At 40.8% G+C, this 17,279-nt stretch overlaps 1 protein-coding gene across 1 annotated transcript; it reads left to right on the top strand.

Annotated features, from left to right (window-relative positions):
- The first annotated feature begins 1,755 nt into the window (after positions 1 to 1,755).
- Positions 1,756 to 14,196, top strand: LOC120989931 (olfactory receptor 1009-like). The gene is made up of 2 exons (XM_040418387.1): positions 1,756 to 1,815; positions 13,264 to 14,196. Exons 1-2 carry the CDS (start codon positions 1,756 to 1,758, stop codon positions 14,194 to 14,196), a joined length of 993 nt encoding a protein of 330 aa, XP_040274321.1.
- The last annotated feature ends 3,083 nt before the right edge of the window (positions 14,197 to 17,279 follow it).

Raw genomic sequence — 17,279 nt, 5'->3', positions numbered from 1 at the left:
CAGGATGGGACCTTCCGTTCCTTTGAGAGCCTGCGAGCTGAGTTCCAGTTGCCCCAGACGAGTTTTTACCGCTTCCTCCAACTGAGACATGCCTGCGAGAAACAATTTAGAGCCCTATCCCTAAATTTAGAGTGCGGCCCATTAGAGTCAATAGCTAGGAGAAAAATCCCTTGCAAACCTATCTCCTCCTTTTATGTTGAAATTGTTAAAATGCAAGAATCTCCTATTAGGCGTTCCTTTGCTAAATGGGCTGAGGATATTCCAGAATTGGAGGATTCTCATTTGGAGGAGTGGCGTCTGAGATGGAGGACGTCGGTTATAAGTGCGAGAGATCAGCTCATCCAAGTGAAGTGGATGCACAGAGTGTACTTGACCCCACTGCGTCTCTATCAGATGCGACAATTACCGAGTCCGGGATGTGATAGATGTGGAGAGGCGAGGGGCTCTTTCTTCCATATGGTGTGGCTATGCCCGGTGATAAAGACATACTGGAAGGGAATTTGTAATTTTATCAATGTTAGGTTAGGGCTCCCAGGGATTTGTAATCCTGTAATATGCCTACTAGGGTTGGTTTCTGATGCCACTCCTTCCAAATATAATAGAACACTGTTAAGATTGTTGATGTTTTATGGGAGGAAAAATATACTTTTGAACTGGAAACCGCCCAAGTGTCCTACAGTGGGCCAATGGGTACTCCTTATAAATAATGACCTGCAAATGTATAAATTGACATACAAGGCAAGGGGATTGACTGATCGATTTGATGATATCTGGGGCCTTTGGGTCCAGGCTGAAGGCACGACTTAAGTCATTGACGGTGGCAAATGTATCACCCATTGTATGTATGTGTGAGTGTATGGGATTGAGTAAGTTCTAGAAGCTTCTTAGAGACAACAGTGACACTTTGTACTAAAGTCATTTATATGTCTTTTATGGTCAAGATATACGTTAATAATGGACTTGCTGATGTGACTGTTGTATCATGGAAGATTGTTTCTTCTTTGTTCTCCCCATGGGAGTGTTGTATTTTTATGCAAAATGTTAAATAAACACTATTAAAAAAAAAAAAAAAATTGGTGGATGTGCCCTCTGGGAAGGAGAAGTAAGTCACCAATGGTTACAGACTGCTGGAGCACTGCAGTTTCAGATGGTGCAAATATTTTGGCATCTGTGCCCACCAGGAGCAGAGAGATGCTGATGTGGACATACCACGAGTATCACAGTCTGGATGGGACAGTGACGTCTAGAGAAGCCTTTGAAGGGATAGAGAAGACTGGATAGGAAAGAGGGGTCAGGAGAGAATATTAAGAACTGCATGGAGCAGAGAGGTCTCAAGAGGAAATAAGGGTCTGGATTCTGGAAGAGGAATAGGCGTCATCTTCTGTAGGGCCAGTTTTTCCTTGCCATCCACCAGATAATGTCTATTAGATAATTATAGCAGATTTGAATGACTTTAACTTTTTATTGAAGTTAACTACAAATGTAGTTGATAAAGTGTAACTTTTTACTGAAGAAACTTTTCGTGATCCCCTGACAAGAGGTAATTTTCAGAAGTTTTATCTTCTTTAAGTTGGAGCCCAGGAGACACATGAGGTCATGGTAAAAACCTTCCACGCTCCATTCCCTTTACTGTATGTGTGTGTATATATATGACCATGTGCCTGATCTCCTCACACAAGATCTCTACATTGGATGGAATCTGTATTTCATTGTTCATTGTTTTACTGTATTTATCGATGTATTAATAAAGGGAAGATGAAAAGTATTTCCAAGGAAACAGAGAAATATGATGTCAGGAACAAGGATACATCTGATGTAAGTACAGAATCATTGTACAGTATTAGTAGTAGTTTCTGTATATGATGCTGTCATCTTCAGTAACATTGCATAAAATACTATAAAATCTATTCCTGTAGAGATACAATAATTACACATAGAAATTTGTAGAACCTGAAATAAAACCCAACTCTCGGCCGAGCTTCCAGTGCAGGATAAACCCTGTATAATGTCTGCTGCTGTAGGACACCTGCACATCTCACCATAGGCTTCCATACATTTCTTCTCCTGAACTGTTTCCAAATCCACTTGGTTTCTTCATCAAGTATATTGTAAAATATGAACCGCTCTCCATATTGTGTACAAATGGCTTAAAGGAAGAACCAAGTCCCCCCCAATATATAAATAGTATTCTATGTGTGAATATAATAAAACTAGTACAGCAAATTTGAAAAAGAATTGATTCGACCGGCTCGGCGATAGTAGCTATAGCCTGTAATATTACTACACAGCAGAAATACATCCAGGCCCCTCTTGAATTCCTTTATTGTACTCTCCATCACCACCTCCTCAGGCAGAGAGCTCCATAGTCTCACTGCTCTTACCGTAAAGAATCCTCTTCTATGTCTGTGTACAAACCTTCTTTCCTCCAGACGCAGAGGATGTCCCCTCGTCACAGTCACAGTCCTGGTGATATAGATGATGGGATAGATCTCTGTACTGACCCCTGATATATTTATACATAGTAATTAGATCTCCCCTTAGTCGTATTTTTTCTAAAGTGAATAACCCTAATTTTGATAATCTTTCAGGGTACTGTAGTTGCCCCATTCCAGTTATTACTTTAGTTGCCCTCCTCTGGACGCTCTCCAGCTCTGCTATGTCTGCCTTGTTCACAGGAGCCCAGAACTGTACACAGTACTCCATGTGTGGTCTGACTAGTGATGTGTAAAGTGGTAGGACTATGTTCTCATCACCGCCATCTATGCCCCTTTTGATGCAACCCATTATCTTATTGGCCTTGGCAGCAGCTGCCTGACACTGGTTTTAACTGCTTAGTTTGCTGTTTATTAAAATTCCTAGATCCTTTTCCATGCCAGTGTTACCGAGTGTTTTACCATTTAGTATGTACGGGTGACTTGCATTATTCCTTCCCATGTGCATAACCTTACATTTGTCAGTGTTAAACCTCATCTGCCACTTCTCTGCCCAAGCCTCCAATCTATCCAGATCCCTCTGTAGCTGTATACTGTGCTCTGTAGTGTATATACAGTATACAGTCCTCTGTAGTATATATATATATATATATATATATACAGTATACTGTCCTCTGTAGTGTATATACAGTATACAGTCCTCTGTAGTATATATATATATATATATATATATATATACAGTATACTGTCCTCTTCAGTGTAAATTACTTTACACAGTTTAGTGCCATCTGCAATTTTTTTTTTTTTTACGGTGCAAGCCTTCTACAAGATCATTAATAAATATATTGAAGAGAATAGGGCCCAATACTGACCCCTGAGGTACCCCACTAGTGACAGTGACCCAATCTGAGTGTGTACCGTTAATAACCACCCTCTGTTTTCTATCATTGAGCCAGTTACTTACCCACTTACAGACATTTTCTCCCAGTCCAAGCATTCCGATTTTATATAATAACCTTTTATGTGGTACAGTGTCAAATGCTTTGGAGAAGTCCAGATATACGACATCCATTGATTCACGACTGTCAAGTCTAGAACTTACCTCCTCATAGAAACTGATTAAATTAGTTTGACATGACCGATCCCTCATGAAGCCATGCTGATATGATGTTATTTGCTTGTTTTCATTGAGATCCTCCAAGATAGCATCTCTCAGAAAACCTTTAAACAGTTTACCCACAACAGATGTTAAACTTACCGGCCTATAATTTCCAGGCTCTGTTTTTGTACCCTTTTTGGATATTGGCACCACATTTGCCATGCGCCAATCCTGTTGAACACTCACTGTCAGTATAGAGTCTGTAAATATCAGAAATAAGGGTCTGGCTATGACATTACTTAATTCCCTTAGGATACGGGGGTGAATGCCATCCGGTCCTGGCGATTTGTCTATTTTACTCTTTTTAAGTCGCTGTTGTACTTCTTCCTGGGTCAGACAGGACACTTTTAATGGGGAATTTATTTCAACATTCAGCATTTCATCTGACAGTTTATTTTACTCAGTGAATACAGTTGAGAAAAAAAAAATATTTAATAGCTTTGCTTTCTCCTCGTCGCTCTCTGAAACTCTCCCTCATTACTCTGTAAAGGGCAGAAACCTTCAGATTTATACTTTTTACCATTTATATAATTGAAGAACATTTTAGGGTCAGTTTTGCTCTCCTTGGCAATTAATCTCTCGGTCTCTAGTTTGGCCGCTTTTATCAGTTTTTTACATATTCTATTTTTTTCCTTATAGTTTTTCAGTGTTTCCTCGCTACCCTCCTGTTTTAGTGATTTAAATGTTTTGTTTTTGTCATTTATTGCTTTCTTTATAGTTCTATTTATCCACATTGGTTTCTTCTTGTTCCTCAACCCTTTATTCCTATAAGGTATGTATCTCTCACAATTAGATTTTAGGATGCGTTTAAAAATATCCCATTTTGTGGCGGTATTTTCATTTTTGAGGACTTTGTCCCAGTTAGATACACCTATGGCTTCTCTTAGTTGGCAAAATTTAGCTTTTTTTGATGTTTGGTAGGATAATTGGAAGGTTATTACTTTATGGTCACTATTTCCCAGGTGTCTACCAACCTGCACGTCTGTTTTTCTGTCAGGTCTATTGGTTAATACTAAGTCCAGTATGGCCGTCCCTCTAGTCGGGTCCTGAACCAGTTGCGAAAGGTAATTGTTTTTGGTTATTGTCAAGAACCTGTTTCCTTTATGAGATGTACAGCTTTCAGTTTCCCAGTCTATATCTGGGTAGTTAAAGTCCCCCATAATAACCACCTCATTATGATTTGCTGCCTCGTCTATCTCGTTTAGTAGTTGATTTTCCGTGAACCCTGGTATATTAGGTGGTTAATAATAAACTCCTATGAGTAATTTATTATTATTTTTGCCTCCATGTATTTCTACCCACAGTGACTCCACATGTTCATGTCCCTCACTTATATTTTCTCGGACTGTGGGCTTTAGACAGGACTTTACATAAAGGCAGACCCCTTCCACTCTCCGGTTTTGACAATCCTTTATAAACAGACTGTAACCTAGTACATTAACTGCCCAGTCATAGTTATCATCCAGCCATGTCTCAGTTATTCCCACTGTCATAGCTATCATCCAGCCATGTCTCAGTTATTCCCACTATGTCATAGTCCTCCTCACACATCACTAATTCCAGTTCCCCAGTTTTATTAGACAGGCTTCTGGCAGTAGTATACATACAATTAAGAGGTTTATGTATTTTTTTTACCCTACACCTTTCCTTCTGAACTGTTCTAGACCCTCCCCCAGTTCTATTACCTTGACCCCGGTCTCTATCTTTACTATCTCCCCATCCTATAACGTAATTACCCTCCCCCATTGCCTAGTTTAAACACTCCTCCAAACTTCTAGCCATCTTTCCCCCAACACAGCTGCCCCTTCCCCATTGAGGTGCAGCCCGTCCCTACGATAGAGCCTGTAGCTGACAGAGAAGTTGTCCCAGTTCTCCAGGAACCCACAACCCTCCTTCCTACACCAGTTCTTGAGCCACTTGTTAAACTCTCTAATCTCCCGCTACCTTTTTTGCGTGGCTAGTGGTACAGGCAGTATTTCGGAAAACACTATTTTGAGGTCCTTGCCCTAAGCTTTTGACCTAAATCCCTGAAATCATTTTTAAGGACTCTCCACATTACTCTAACTTTGTCATTGGTTCCGATATGGACCATGACCGCTGGGTCTTCTCCAGCCCCTCCCAGTAAACTGTCATGTGTCGAACTCTAGCATCAGGAAGACAACAAACTGTTCGGCGATCATGGTCTTTGTGACAGATTGCCCTTTCTGTACCCCTAATAATTGAGTCTCCCACTACCAGCACCTGTCTGGCCTGCCCTGCTCTCCTGGTCCCCTGCTTACTGGAGCGGATATTCCCCTGACTGGCAGAGGAAGTGTCTGGCTGCAGCAGTGCCGTCCCCGGACTGATATGCCCCTCATCTGCCAACCGTACAAACTTGTTGGGGTGTGACAGATCAGGGCTAGCCTCCCTGGCACTCTTCCCTCTACCCCGCTTTCTAACTGTTACCCAGATAGCTACCTCACTTTCCTCAGCCTCCTCGCTTTCACCCTTCCCCTCATCTACCCCATAGAGTGCTTGCTCAGTGAGCAGCAAACTCTTTTCCAAATTGTTAACGCCTCTCAGTGTTGAAACTCACCTGTTTAGATACTTAATTTGCGATTCCAAACTGGTAATTTGCTCACATTTTGAACAATGATATACACCCTTGAACGGCTGTTCTAGGACTGCATACATCAGACATGATGTGAACTGGACTGTGCTGTCAATAATGGAACACATACTAGATGGGGATTCCACAACAAAAGCGAAAAATACAATATAATGCAGTATTAAGAAACTGATTTACTGCAGTCCCCCACTGAAGTTCCTGACTCTGAAGTCACTTAATCTAAAGTCGCACACTTATACAAACACACACTTAAATCAAACACGTGACGTTAAAACTCGCGTTATGTGCCTGCTTATATAAATGGAGCTCTCAAAGCCAGCCTGTTTTGCTTCTTCTGGGTTCAAACCTGTTTTATTAAATGCTTATACAAGTAATGCCCCCCTGACAGAGTGCAGAGGGTGTCAGCAGTAAGTTTGTGTTGACGTCACTGATTATTTTCCCCTTCCTCTGATCCGTCAGAACAATAACCCCCAAAAAACGGATCCTGTCTGTTGAGCATCCGACTTCACTCGGTCAGCATTTGGTCAGTAATCCATCAGTATTGCTAATGCCAAAAAAAACAGGAGTGGATCCAAAACAGATGACACGTGAATGGAATATTTGCATGTCTTCAGTGTTCTGTACCCACTCCTGCTTTTGGCTACCTAATCATAAGCCAATTCTGATGGGACCATACAGGCCTTACAGCTCTGCTAGACAGACAAGATCCGTTATGTGTCTCGTTTTTTTCTTCCTTCTGACAGATCAGAAGGGTCAAATAAATGATGATGTCAACCAGGCCAAAAAGGCAAAATAGTGGCCCAGTCATGATCCGCCGAGCAGCTTCCGGGAAACCAAAGTCTTTGGGTTCCAGGGGGAGAATGTTATAAATATTAACATAATTTTTCAACCCAGATACCCTCCCACCCTATGATGCGTCCTTCTTCACCACCAGCCCTCTCAGTAACACGACCGATGGAGGATGGAGAACGGAGGAAGCTCTATAGATTCCAATCTCCATAAATTCTACACCCCATTTTATCTCAGTGTCTCAGTGAAAATATATTCATATCTCTTGTTGGTATTTACCAAATTCAGCCATGTATTAATACTAGGAACATCTCGGGCAAACCAAGAACGTGCTATTAGGAGTCTTGCCAGGAACATTATCTTAAACAAAGTTTTTTTTTATTTTTATATTGCTGACAGCCCACCTTGGCAAGATCTCCCAATACCTAACATTCAGCAGTAAAAGGAATCCGCACATTCAGTTTTCCCTCTATGTAATCATGAATAGTCCCCCAATATTGTTTCAGCTCTGGGCAAAACCAGAACATATGTAAATAATCCGCATCAGGAGCATCGCACCTAGGGCAATTTGAATGATTCCTAATACCACATCTATTAAGCCAGAGAGGAGTAACATAGAGTATATGTAGGATATTAAACTGCACCAAAACGTTATTAAAATTATGTGAAACCAATTTTAGATCCTGAGCTACCTTCTCCTGATCTTGTCTGGTTAATTCCGATAACGAACAAGACTCCTCCGTGCTAACTAGTTACGTGACCCCCGCGGTGAGGATTGTTTTGACCAGACTCTTGGATAGTGAGACTGGACTTGTAGGTGAGGGCCTGCTGGTGAGCTGACCCTGTTAAAGATTATATTCGAGGGCCTGCAGGTGAGCTGACCCTGTAAAACATTATATGCGAGGGCCTGCAGGTGAACTGATCATTGAAAACATTATGGGCGAGGGCCTGCTGATGCTTTGTTGACTCTAGATAACTTCTGGCTGATCGCATGTCCCCGTGACGTCGACGATGCATGCATTTGGATGTCTGCCCTATCAACTTTCGATATTACTTTCTGCGCATACCAAGGTGACCACGGGGAATCAGAGTTTGATTCCGGAGAGGGAGCCTGAGAAACGGCTACCACATCTAAGAAAGGCAGCAGGCCGCCAATTACCCACTCCCGACTCGGGGAGGTAGTGACGATAAATCACAATACAGGACTCTTAAGTGGCCCTGTTATTGGAATGAGTGCCCTATTAAATCCTTTAAAGCCGTTTGTCAGGGCACGTATAATGTTATGGGACAGATGTTGGTGTAAGGCGGGCATACGTGACACTGGAGATGTGGCACTGGTAATGTCACTGTCAGAAGCGGACACCGTCTATTGAAAAAGTACACTGTATGTCACAGATACATTTTCTAAATGCACAAGTTACACTTTAGATGTGGCCCTGGTAATGTCACTGTCCGCAGCGGACACCGTCTATTAGAAAAATACACTGTATGTCACAGATAAAAAAAAATAACACACACGTTACACTGGAGATGTGGTACTGGTAATGTCACTGTCAGAAGCGGACACCATAGAAACCTAGAATGTGTCGGCAGATAAGAACCATTTGGCCCATCTAGTCTGCCCAATATACTGAATACTATGAATAGCCCCCGGCCCTATCTTATATGAAGGATGGCCTTATGCCTATCCCATGCATGCTTAAACTCCTCCACTGTATTTGCAGCTACCACTTCTGCAGGAAGGCTATTCCATGCATCCACTACTCTCTCAGTAAAGTAATACTTCCTTATATTACTTTTAAACCTTATATATATATATATATATATATATATATAAATCACAATAAAATAAAGACTAAAATAAGTAAAACAAGAACATATATAATATAGAAAAGGATGTGACATGTAAAATAATTCATGTGCCCAGTTATAGACACCAAAATAATAACGAGGATGAAAAGTGAAAATGTAGATTAATTGTATATAGCTGTCTACAGATGTAGCAGCCATTAACCTCTTTTTGACGCATAGACTTTCTGTTTTTGCATTTCCGTTTTTCTCTCCCTTCATTCCCGAAGTCATAACATTTTTATTTTTCCGTTCACGTTGCCATATTACTGCTTGTGTTTTGTGGGGCAAAAAAATGCAATTCCAACACAGTTTTATGTGTTTTGTTTTTATGGTGTTCACTCTGCGGTAAAATTAACGTGTGCTCTTCATGCTCCGGGTCGGTGTGATTACGGTGATACCACATTTGAATCGTTTTTCTTGTGTTTTAATGCTAAATAAAATAAAAATCTTTAGAAAAAGTTTTTTTTTCTTGTCATTGCCGTATTCTGACCCCTGCCTTTTTTATAGTTCTGTTTACAGAGATGTGTGATTGCTCATTCTTTGCAGGACAATCTGCAGTTTGATAATACCATTGTGGGATGTGTATGGCTTTTTGATCACTTTTTATTCCATATATAATGATACAACATCAAAGCTGACTAGCAAGAACTTCTTAGGTAATCTGATTTCACTTACAGTTGCAAGAAAAAGTATGTGAACCCTTTTGAATGATATGGATTCTGCACAAATTGGTCATAAAGTGGTCATATTTACTTTTTGGCAAGTAAAGTTAAGAAAAACAGCGAATGGGCCATTTTTATTTTTTTTCTGTTACCCCATTCACCGTAAGGGCTAAGTGATTTTTATATTTTAATAGTAATGGTGTTTATGCATACGGTGATGCCCATTTATAGAGATGAGCGAATCGAAGCTGATGAAGTGGAATTCGATCCGAATTTCAGGAAAAATTCGATTCTCACCAAAGCTGAATTTCCTCGCGTTTCGTGGTAACTGCACGTGTGAGGACATGGAGAAAGGAACTCTGGTAAGGCGGAATCACCCAGATTGACATGCATGCAGCCAGCCCTGTGATGTCACTGCCCTATAAATAGCGGCAGCCATCTTAGATTCTGCCATTTACCAGTGTACTGAGTGCAGGGAGAGACGTCTGCAGGCGCTAGGGACAGTGCTAGGAAAAAAATATTTAATTGTGAAGAAGAAGCGATTTACAAGTGCAGGGAAAGATTATTCTAGGTGTAGGGAAAGGATATAGAGAAATCATTCCACAGCATTTATGTAGAACAGGGTTCAGTAGGGGAGGTTACAGCCTGGGTAATAGGAACAATCCTATTACACCTTGCTGCACTGACTGGGGATCCAAATTGCCATTATACTGCTCTGTAATTCCAGCAAACCGTTCTTGTTATTGGGGTGCAAGTGCTGTGTGATACAGCCATTATTAGGGTTTATTACAAGGAAATATTTATACGTCTTATTTGCCCTTGTGCGGTGCAGTTATATGTTCTAAACCGTTTTTTTGGCTTGTATTAGCAGGAAAAAAGGGCTCATTAGCCGTTGTGTGGTGAAGTGAGTAAATTACAGCCCTTTTTGTCGTGTATTAGTGGCAAAAGTAAAATATATTTGACGCTCAGCGGTGCGGTTATCTGTTGTAAAATCAATTTTTCTGTGTATAAGTTGCAAACCAAAATATATATTTGTCGGTCAGCGGTGCAGTTACCGTATATTTTTTAAAGCCTTTTGTGGCGTGTATTACCGTAAAAATAAAAAATAAAATATATATATACAGTACAGACCAAAAGTTTGGACACACCTTCTCGTTCAAAGAGTTTTCTTTATTTTCATGACTATGAAGGCATCAAAACTATGAATTAACACATGTGGAATTATATACATAACAAACAAGTGTGAAACAACTGAAAATATGTCATATTCTAGGTTCTTCAAAGTAGCCACCTTTTGCTTTGATTACTGCTTTGCACACTCTTGGCATTCTCTTGATGAGCTTCAAGAGGTAGTCCCCTGAAATGGTTTTCACTTCACAGGTGTGCCCTGTCAGGTTTAATAAGTGGGATTTCTTGCCTTATAAATGGGGTTGGGACCATCAGTTGCGTTGAGGAGAAGTCAGGTGGATACACAGCTGATAGTCCTACTGAATAGACTGTTAGAATTTGTATTATGGCAAGAAAAAAGCAGCTAAGTAAAGAAAAACGAGTGGCCATCATTACTTTAAGAAATGAAGGTCAGTCAGTCAGCCGAAAAATTGGAAAAACTTTGAAAGTAAGGGCTATTTGACCATGAAGGAGAGTGATGGGGTGCTGCGCCAGATGACCTGGCCTCCACAGTCACCGGACCTGAACCCAATCGAGATGGTTTGGGGTGAGCTGGACCGCAGAGTGAAGGCAAAAGGGCCAACAAGTGCTAAGCGTCTCTGGGAACTCCTTCAAAACTGTTGGAAGACCATTTCAGGTGACTACCTCTTGAAGCTCATCAAGAGAATGCCAAGAGTGTGCAAAGCAGTAATCAAAGCAAAAGGTGGCTACTTTGAAGAACCTAGAATATGACATATTTTCAGTTGTTTCACACTTGTTTGTTATGTATATAATTCCACATGTGTTAATTCATAGTTTTGATGCCTTCATAGTCATGAAAATAAAGAAAACTCTTTGAATGAGAAGGTGTGTCCAAACTTTTGGTCTGTACTGTATATAAAAATAAATAAAACACCAACAATGGGGCATATATAGCTATATAGTCGCCTACCTGGCACTTCCCTCTACAGTGGTAAGGCTTTTAATGCCTTAATCAGTAGAAAAAGAATACTTTATTCTGTGTTCAGCCTTGCAGTTATCTGTTGAAAAGCCTTTATTGGCGTATATATACTTGGAAAAAGAAAAATATATTTGGCGCTTTTATGGGTGATTTCCTTTTTATTTATTTTAGCTAACAGTATGTCAGGCAGAGATATGCCAGGCCCTGCACAGAGGATTCTCCACACTATGTCACCTTTCCACTCTATGGTATCCTGATGCTGTTGCTGCCATCTCCACAGTGTGTCATCTTGCCACTCTGTGGCCTCCTAATGCTGCTGCCACCTCCAGACTCTGTCATTGTGCCACTTTGTGGCCTCCTTCTGATGCTACTGCTACTTGCAGACTCTGTCATTGTGCCACTCTGTGGCCTCCTCCTGATGCTGCTGCCGCCACCTCCAGACTCTGTAAATATGCCACTCTGTGGCCTCTTCCTGATGATGCTGCTGCTGCCGCCACCTCCACGCTCTGTCATTCTGCAACTCTGTGGCCTCCTCATGCTGCTGCCACCTCCAGACTCTGTCAATGTGCCACTCTGTGGCCTCCTCCTGATGCTGCTACTGTTGCCACCTTCAGACTCTGTTATTGTGCCACTCTGTGGCCTCCTCATGCTGCTGCCACCTCCAGATTCTTTCATTGTTTCACTCTGCTGCCTCATGATGCTGCCGCCACCTATATACTCTGTAATTTGGCCACTGTGTGGTCTCCTCATGCTGCTGCCACCTCAACACTGTCATTGTGCCACTCTGTGGCCTCCTCCGGATGCTGCTGCTGTTGCCACCTCCACACACTGTCATTGTTCCACTCCGTGGCCTCCTCATGCTGCTTCCACCTCACCACTATGTGATAGGGCCACTCTGTGGACTTCTCATGCTGTTTCCACCCTCCCCACTTCATGACTGGGCCACTATTTTGCCTTTCGGCCTGGCTGACATCATCATTTATTTGACCCTTCTTCTGATCTGTCAGAAGGAAGGAAAAATGAGACGCACAACGGATCCTGTCTGTGTTGCAGCTGTAAGGCCTGTATGGTCCCATCAGAATCGGCTTATGATTTGATAGACAAAAGCAGGAGTGGGCACAAAACACAGAAGACATGGAAATATTACCTTCACCTGTCATCTCTGTTTTGGATCCACTCCTGTTTTTTTTGGCATTACCAATACTGATGGATTACTGAGCAAATGCTGACCAAGTCAAGGCGGATGCTCCACAGACAGGATCCGTTTTTTGGGGGTTATTGTTCTGACGAGTCAGAGGAAGGGCAAAATAATCAGTGACGTCAACACAAACTTACTGCTGACACCCTCTCCACTTTGTCGGGGGGACTCTACTTGTATAAGTGTTTAATAGAACAGGTTCTGTAGACATCTACGTGAATAAAATGGATGAACAAATTTTTTTCAAAAAATTTGGCGAACCGGCCGAATCGAATTTTTGAAAAATTACCTCATCTCTACTTGCAAGGGTGAGAAATTTAAGCCCACAACATATTGTATTGGTCAAGATCCATACTCAGTGGAAGCAGAAGTCTAATTTCTTCAAATATGTTTTTGCAAATTGCAGCCTGGCTGAATTTAATTTGAATTTTGCTTTACATTCTTTTTGTACTTACAGACAAATCTGACTGTGGTCACAGAGTTTCTCCTCTTAGGATTTCAAGGCAGCCAACTTTTGAGAAATCTTCTATTCCTTCTTTTCCTTGTTATTTATAATGCAACAGTATGTGGGAATCTCCTGATCATCACTCTGGTGTCCACCAGCAAGAACCTCCACACCCCAATGTACTTCTTCATCTCACAACTGTCCATCAGTGACATCTTATTGACCACAGATATTGTCCCCAATATGCTCTACATCCTACTGAATAATGGAGAAACCATCAGTGTTATTGGTTGTTTGACTCAGTTTTATTTTTTTGCTGGCACGGATGGATTTGAATGTCTTCTTATTGCTGTGATGTCTTATGACAGATATGTGGCCATCTGTAATCCTCTCCGTTACTCGTCCATTATGACTGATAGATTTTGTGTTAAGTTAGTTGCTGCTTGTTGGATATTGGGTAGTTTTAGTTCATTCTTTGTCACCATAACACTATCTAGACTGAACTTTTGTGGGTCAAATATCATTGACCATTTCCTCTGTGACCTTGTCCCATTACTTGAAGCTTTATGTTCTGACACCTCCATTGTTCACTTGGAGATTTATGTTGTAAGTGCTCCAACTGTAATAATCCCAACCACAATCATTGTAGTGTCTTATACTTATATTGTTATATCAGTGTTAAGGATCCCATCCAGTACTGGTAGACAGAAAGCCTTCTCCACTTGTAGCTCCCACCTCATCGTGGTCTCCATATTCTACTGGACTATATTTGGTGTTTATGTTCCTCCATCAATGGAAAAAATGGAAAAAACATCTGATGTTAATAAAATTACAACTTTGATGTATACTGTATTTACCCCACTGATTAACCCCATTATATACAGTCTGAGGAATAAAGACATTAAGAAAGCCGTACAGCAAGCATTACATAAGCACATCATGTAATAAACTGACATTGACTATAATGGTTATGCTTGTCCTACATTTGGTGGTATGTTTGTTTTTCCCCAAAAATACAGATGCAAGAATCTACTTCTTCTTGATCCCATTCTAAAAGTAACAAACAATAAAAAAAAAATAAAAAAACATTTCTATTGGAATAAGAAGTACATAAAGAATATTTCATGTCTATTTCACCCTATGAGGACTGGCTTTTTGCTGGATGGGTTACATTTTTTCATAGCATTGTTTAGAGGAAACCTCTCATGTATCGTATAACTTCTAAAAATGAATTTTGTGGTTACAGCAGAAAAAAAATCCACCATTTTTTGGTTTATCCAGTATTTACAGTATATTGTCTCTTTAATGTCTTTCTACTTTTGCATAATCAATTTCTTGATTTATAAATTTTTTTCTTGTTTCTGTATTGATGATTAGTGTTGATCGCAAATATTCTAATCACAAATTTTTATTGTGAATATCAGCACTTTGAGAATTCACAAAGATGTAGAATATGGTGCTATATATTCGTAATCGCAAATATTCTCGTTTTTTTTTTTTTCCATCAGTAACCTCCCTTCTTGCTTGTGGGCCAATGAGAAGGCTGCAATGTTTTTGTCTGAGCTTAGCAACATCCCTAGCAACCAATAGGAAACTTGCCTACCCCCTTACCATATAAGAACCTCCCCAGCAGCCATTTTCTGCAGTTTTTTTGCAATTCTGAGAGAGAGAGCAGTGACATTGCTGTGCTCTGTGCTTTCATCTGGATCCTATTCCTTATCCAATTACATTAGAGAGTTAGTTAGTTAGTTAGTTAGCTCATATACACTACGTGCAGAATTATTAGGCAAATGAGTATTTTGACCACATCATCCTCTTTATGCATGTTGTCTTACTCCAAGCTGTATAGGCTCGAAAGCATATTAGCATATTAAGCATATTAGGTGATGTGCATCTCTGTAATGAGAAGGGGTGTGGTCTAATGACATCAACACCCTATATTAGGTGTGCATAATTATTAGGCAACTTCCTTTCCTTTGGCAAAATGGGTCAAAAGAAGGACTTGACAGGCTCAGAAAAGTCAAAAATAGTGAGATATCTTGCAGAGGGATGCAGCACTCTTAAAATTGCAAAGCTTCTGAAGCGTGATCATCGAACAATCAAGCGTTTCATTGAAAATAGTCAACAGGGTCGCAAGAAGCGTGTGGAAAAACCAAGGCGCAAAATAACTGCCCATGAACTGAGAAAAGTCAAGCGTGCAGCTGCCAAGATGCCACTTGCCACCAGTTTGGCGATATTTCAGAGCTGCAACATCACTGGAGTGCCCAAAAGCACAAGGTGTGCAATACTCAGAGACATGGCCAAGGTAAGAAAGGCTGAAAGATGACCACCACTGAACAAGACACACAAGCTGAAACGTCAAGACTGGGCCAAGAAATATCTCAAGACTTATTTTTCTAAGGTTTTATGGACTGATGAAATGAGAGTGAGTCTTGATGGGCCAGATGGATGGGCCCGTGGCTGGATTGGTAAAGGGCAGAGAGCTCCAGTCCGACTCAGACGCCAGCAAGGTAGAGGTGGAGTACTGGTTTGGGCTGGTATCATCAACGATGAGCTTGTGGGGCCTTTTTGGGTTGAGGATGGAGTCAAGCTCAACTCCCAGTCCTACTGCCAGTTTCTGGAAGACACCTTCTTCAAGCAGTGGTACAGGAAGAAGTCTGCATCCTTCAAGAAAAACATGATTTTCATGCAGGACAATGCTCCATCACACGCGTCCAAGTACTCCACAGCGTGGCTGGCAAGAAAGGGTATAAAAGAAGAAAATCTAATGACATGGCCTCCTTGTTCACCTGATCTGAACCCCATTGAGAACCTGTGGTCCATCATCAAATGTGAGATTTACAAGGAGGGAAAACAGTACACCTCTCTGAACAGTGTCTGGGAGGCTGTGGTTGCTGCTGCACGCAATGTTGATGGTGAACAGATCAAAACACTGACAGAATCCATGGATGGCAGGCTTTTGAGTGTCCTTGCAAAGAAAGGTGGCTATATTGGTCACTGATTTGTTTTTGTTTTGTTTTTGAATGTCAGAAATGTATATTTGTGAATGTTGAGATGTTATATTGGTTTCACTGGTAAAAATAAATAATTGAAATGGGTATATATTTGTTTTTTGTTAAGTTGCCTAATAATTATGCACAGTAATAGTCACCTGCACACACAGATATCCCCCTAAAATAGCTAAAACTAAAAACAAACTAAAAACTACTTCCAAAAATATTCAGCTTTGATATTAATGAGTTTTTTGGGTTCATTGAGAACATGGTTGTTGTTCAATAATAAAATTAATCCTCAAAAATACAAATTGCCTAATAATTCTGCACTCCCTGTATATATAATACAGATAGTTAGTGGGAGATAGTCAGTGTAGGTTAGATAGTGATATAGTGTAACTGATAGGTTCCAGTGCAGGGTGTTAGGTAGTGTGATAGGACTTACTGTTTCTCTGCTGTCCATACATACAGCTACAGACATAGTGCTGTGATGTCACCACAATATTTATTGCACCAATCAGTAATATCTACAAAGACCTGATAAAATGTGAAGTTGCACATATTGTGCAAAAAATCTGTGCATCATTAGTGCTGATTTGTGCAACTGACAAAATAATGAGTGGAGATCATAAATTTGCGGATTTAGTGTGAATATTATGCGGAAAATTTTTGAGAAATAATTGATAGAACTATGCTAGGGCTTGCTTTTTGTGGGGTAAGTTTTCATTGGTGTACTCATGAAACTTTTTGATTGGCTTTTTATTGCATTATATAGAACCAAAAAAGGTATTTTTCTTAATTTTTTTATGTTGTTCAGCATACAGGGAAAAAAAAATTTGATCATTTTATTGTATGGGTCTTAACCAGCTCCCGACCGCCTAACGCAGGGATGCGTCCTGCGGGCGGCCGGGTTATTCCTCGTTGACGCATCTACGCGTGATCTCGCGAGACGTGGCATTACGCGCATATTCGGCCCGCACATGCGCAGTGCGGGCCGGCAAAAGTTTCAGAAGGAGTTGGTCACCAGCCTGCCAG

Source organism: Bufo bufo, chromosome 1 (assembly GCF_905171765.1).
Source record: "Bufo bufo chromosome 1, aBufBuf1.1, whole genome shotgun sequence".
NCBI lineage: Eukaryota > Metazoa > Chordata > Amphibia > Anura > Bufonidae > Bufo > Bufo bufo.
This window is presented reverse-complemented; position numbering and strand designations above follow the sequence as displayed.

What these genes read in the sequence shown, in the direction of transcription:
- LOC120989931 (XM_040418387.1), top strand. Translation starts at nt 1,756, where the DNA reads ATGAAAAGTATTTCCAAGGAAACAGAGAAATATGATGTCAGGAACAAG. An exon ending in GGAACAAGGATACATCTGAT is followed by an intron (nt 1,816 to 13,263) that starts GTAAGTACAGAA and finishes TTGTACTTACAG; the next exon opens with ACAAATCTGACTGTGGTCAC.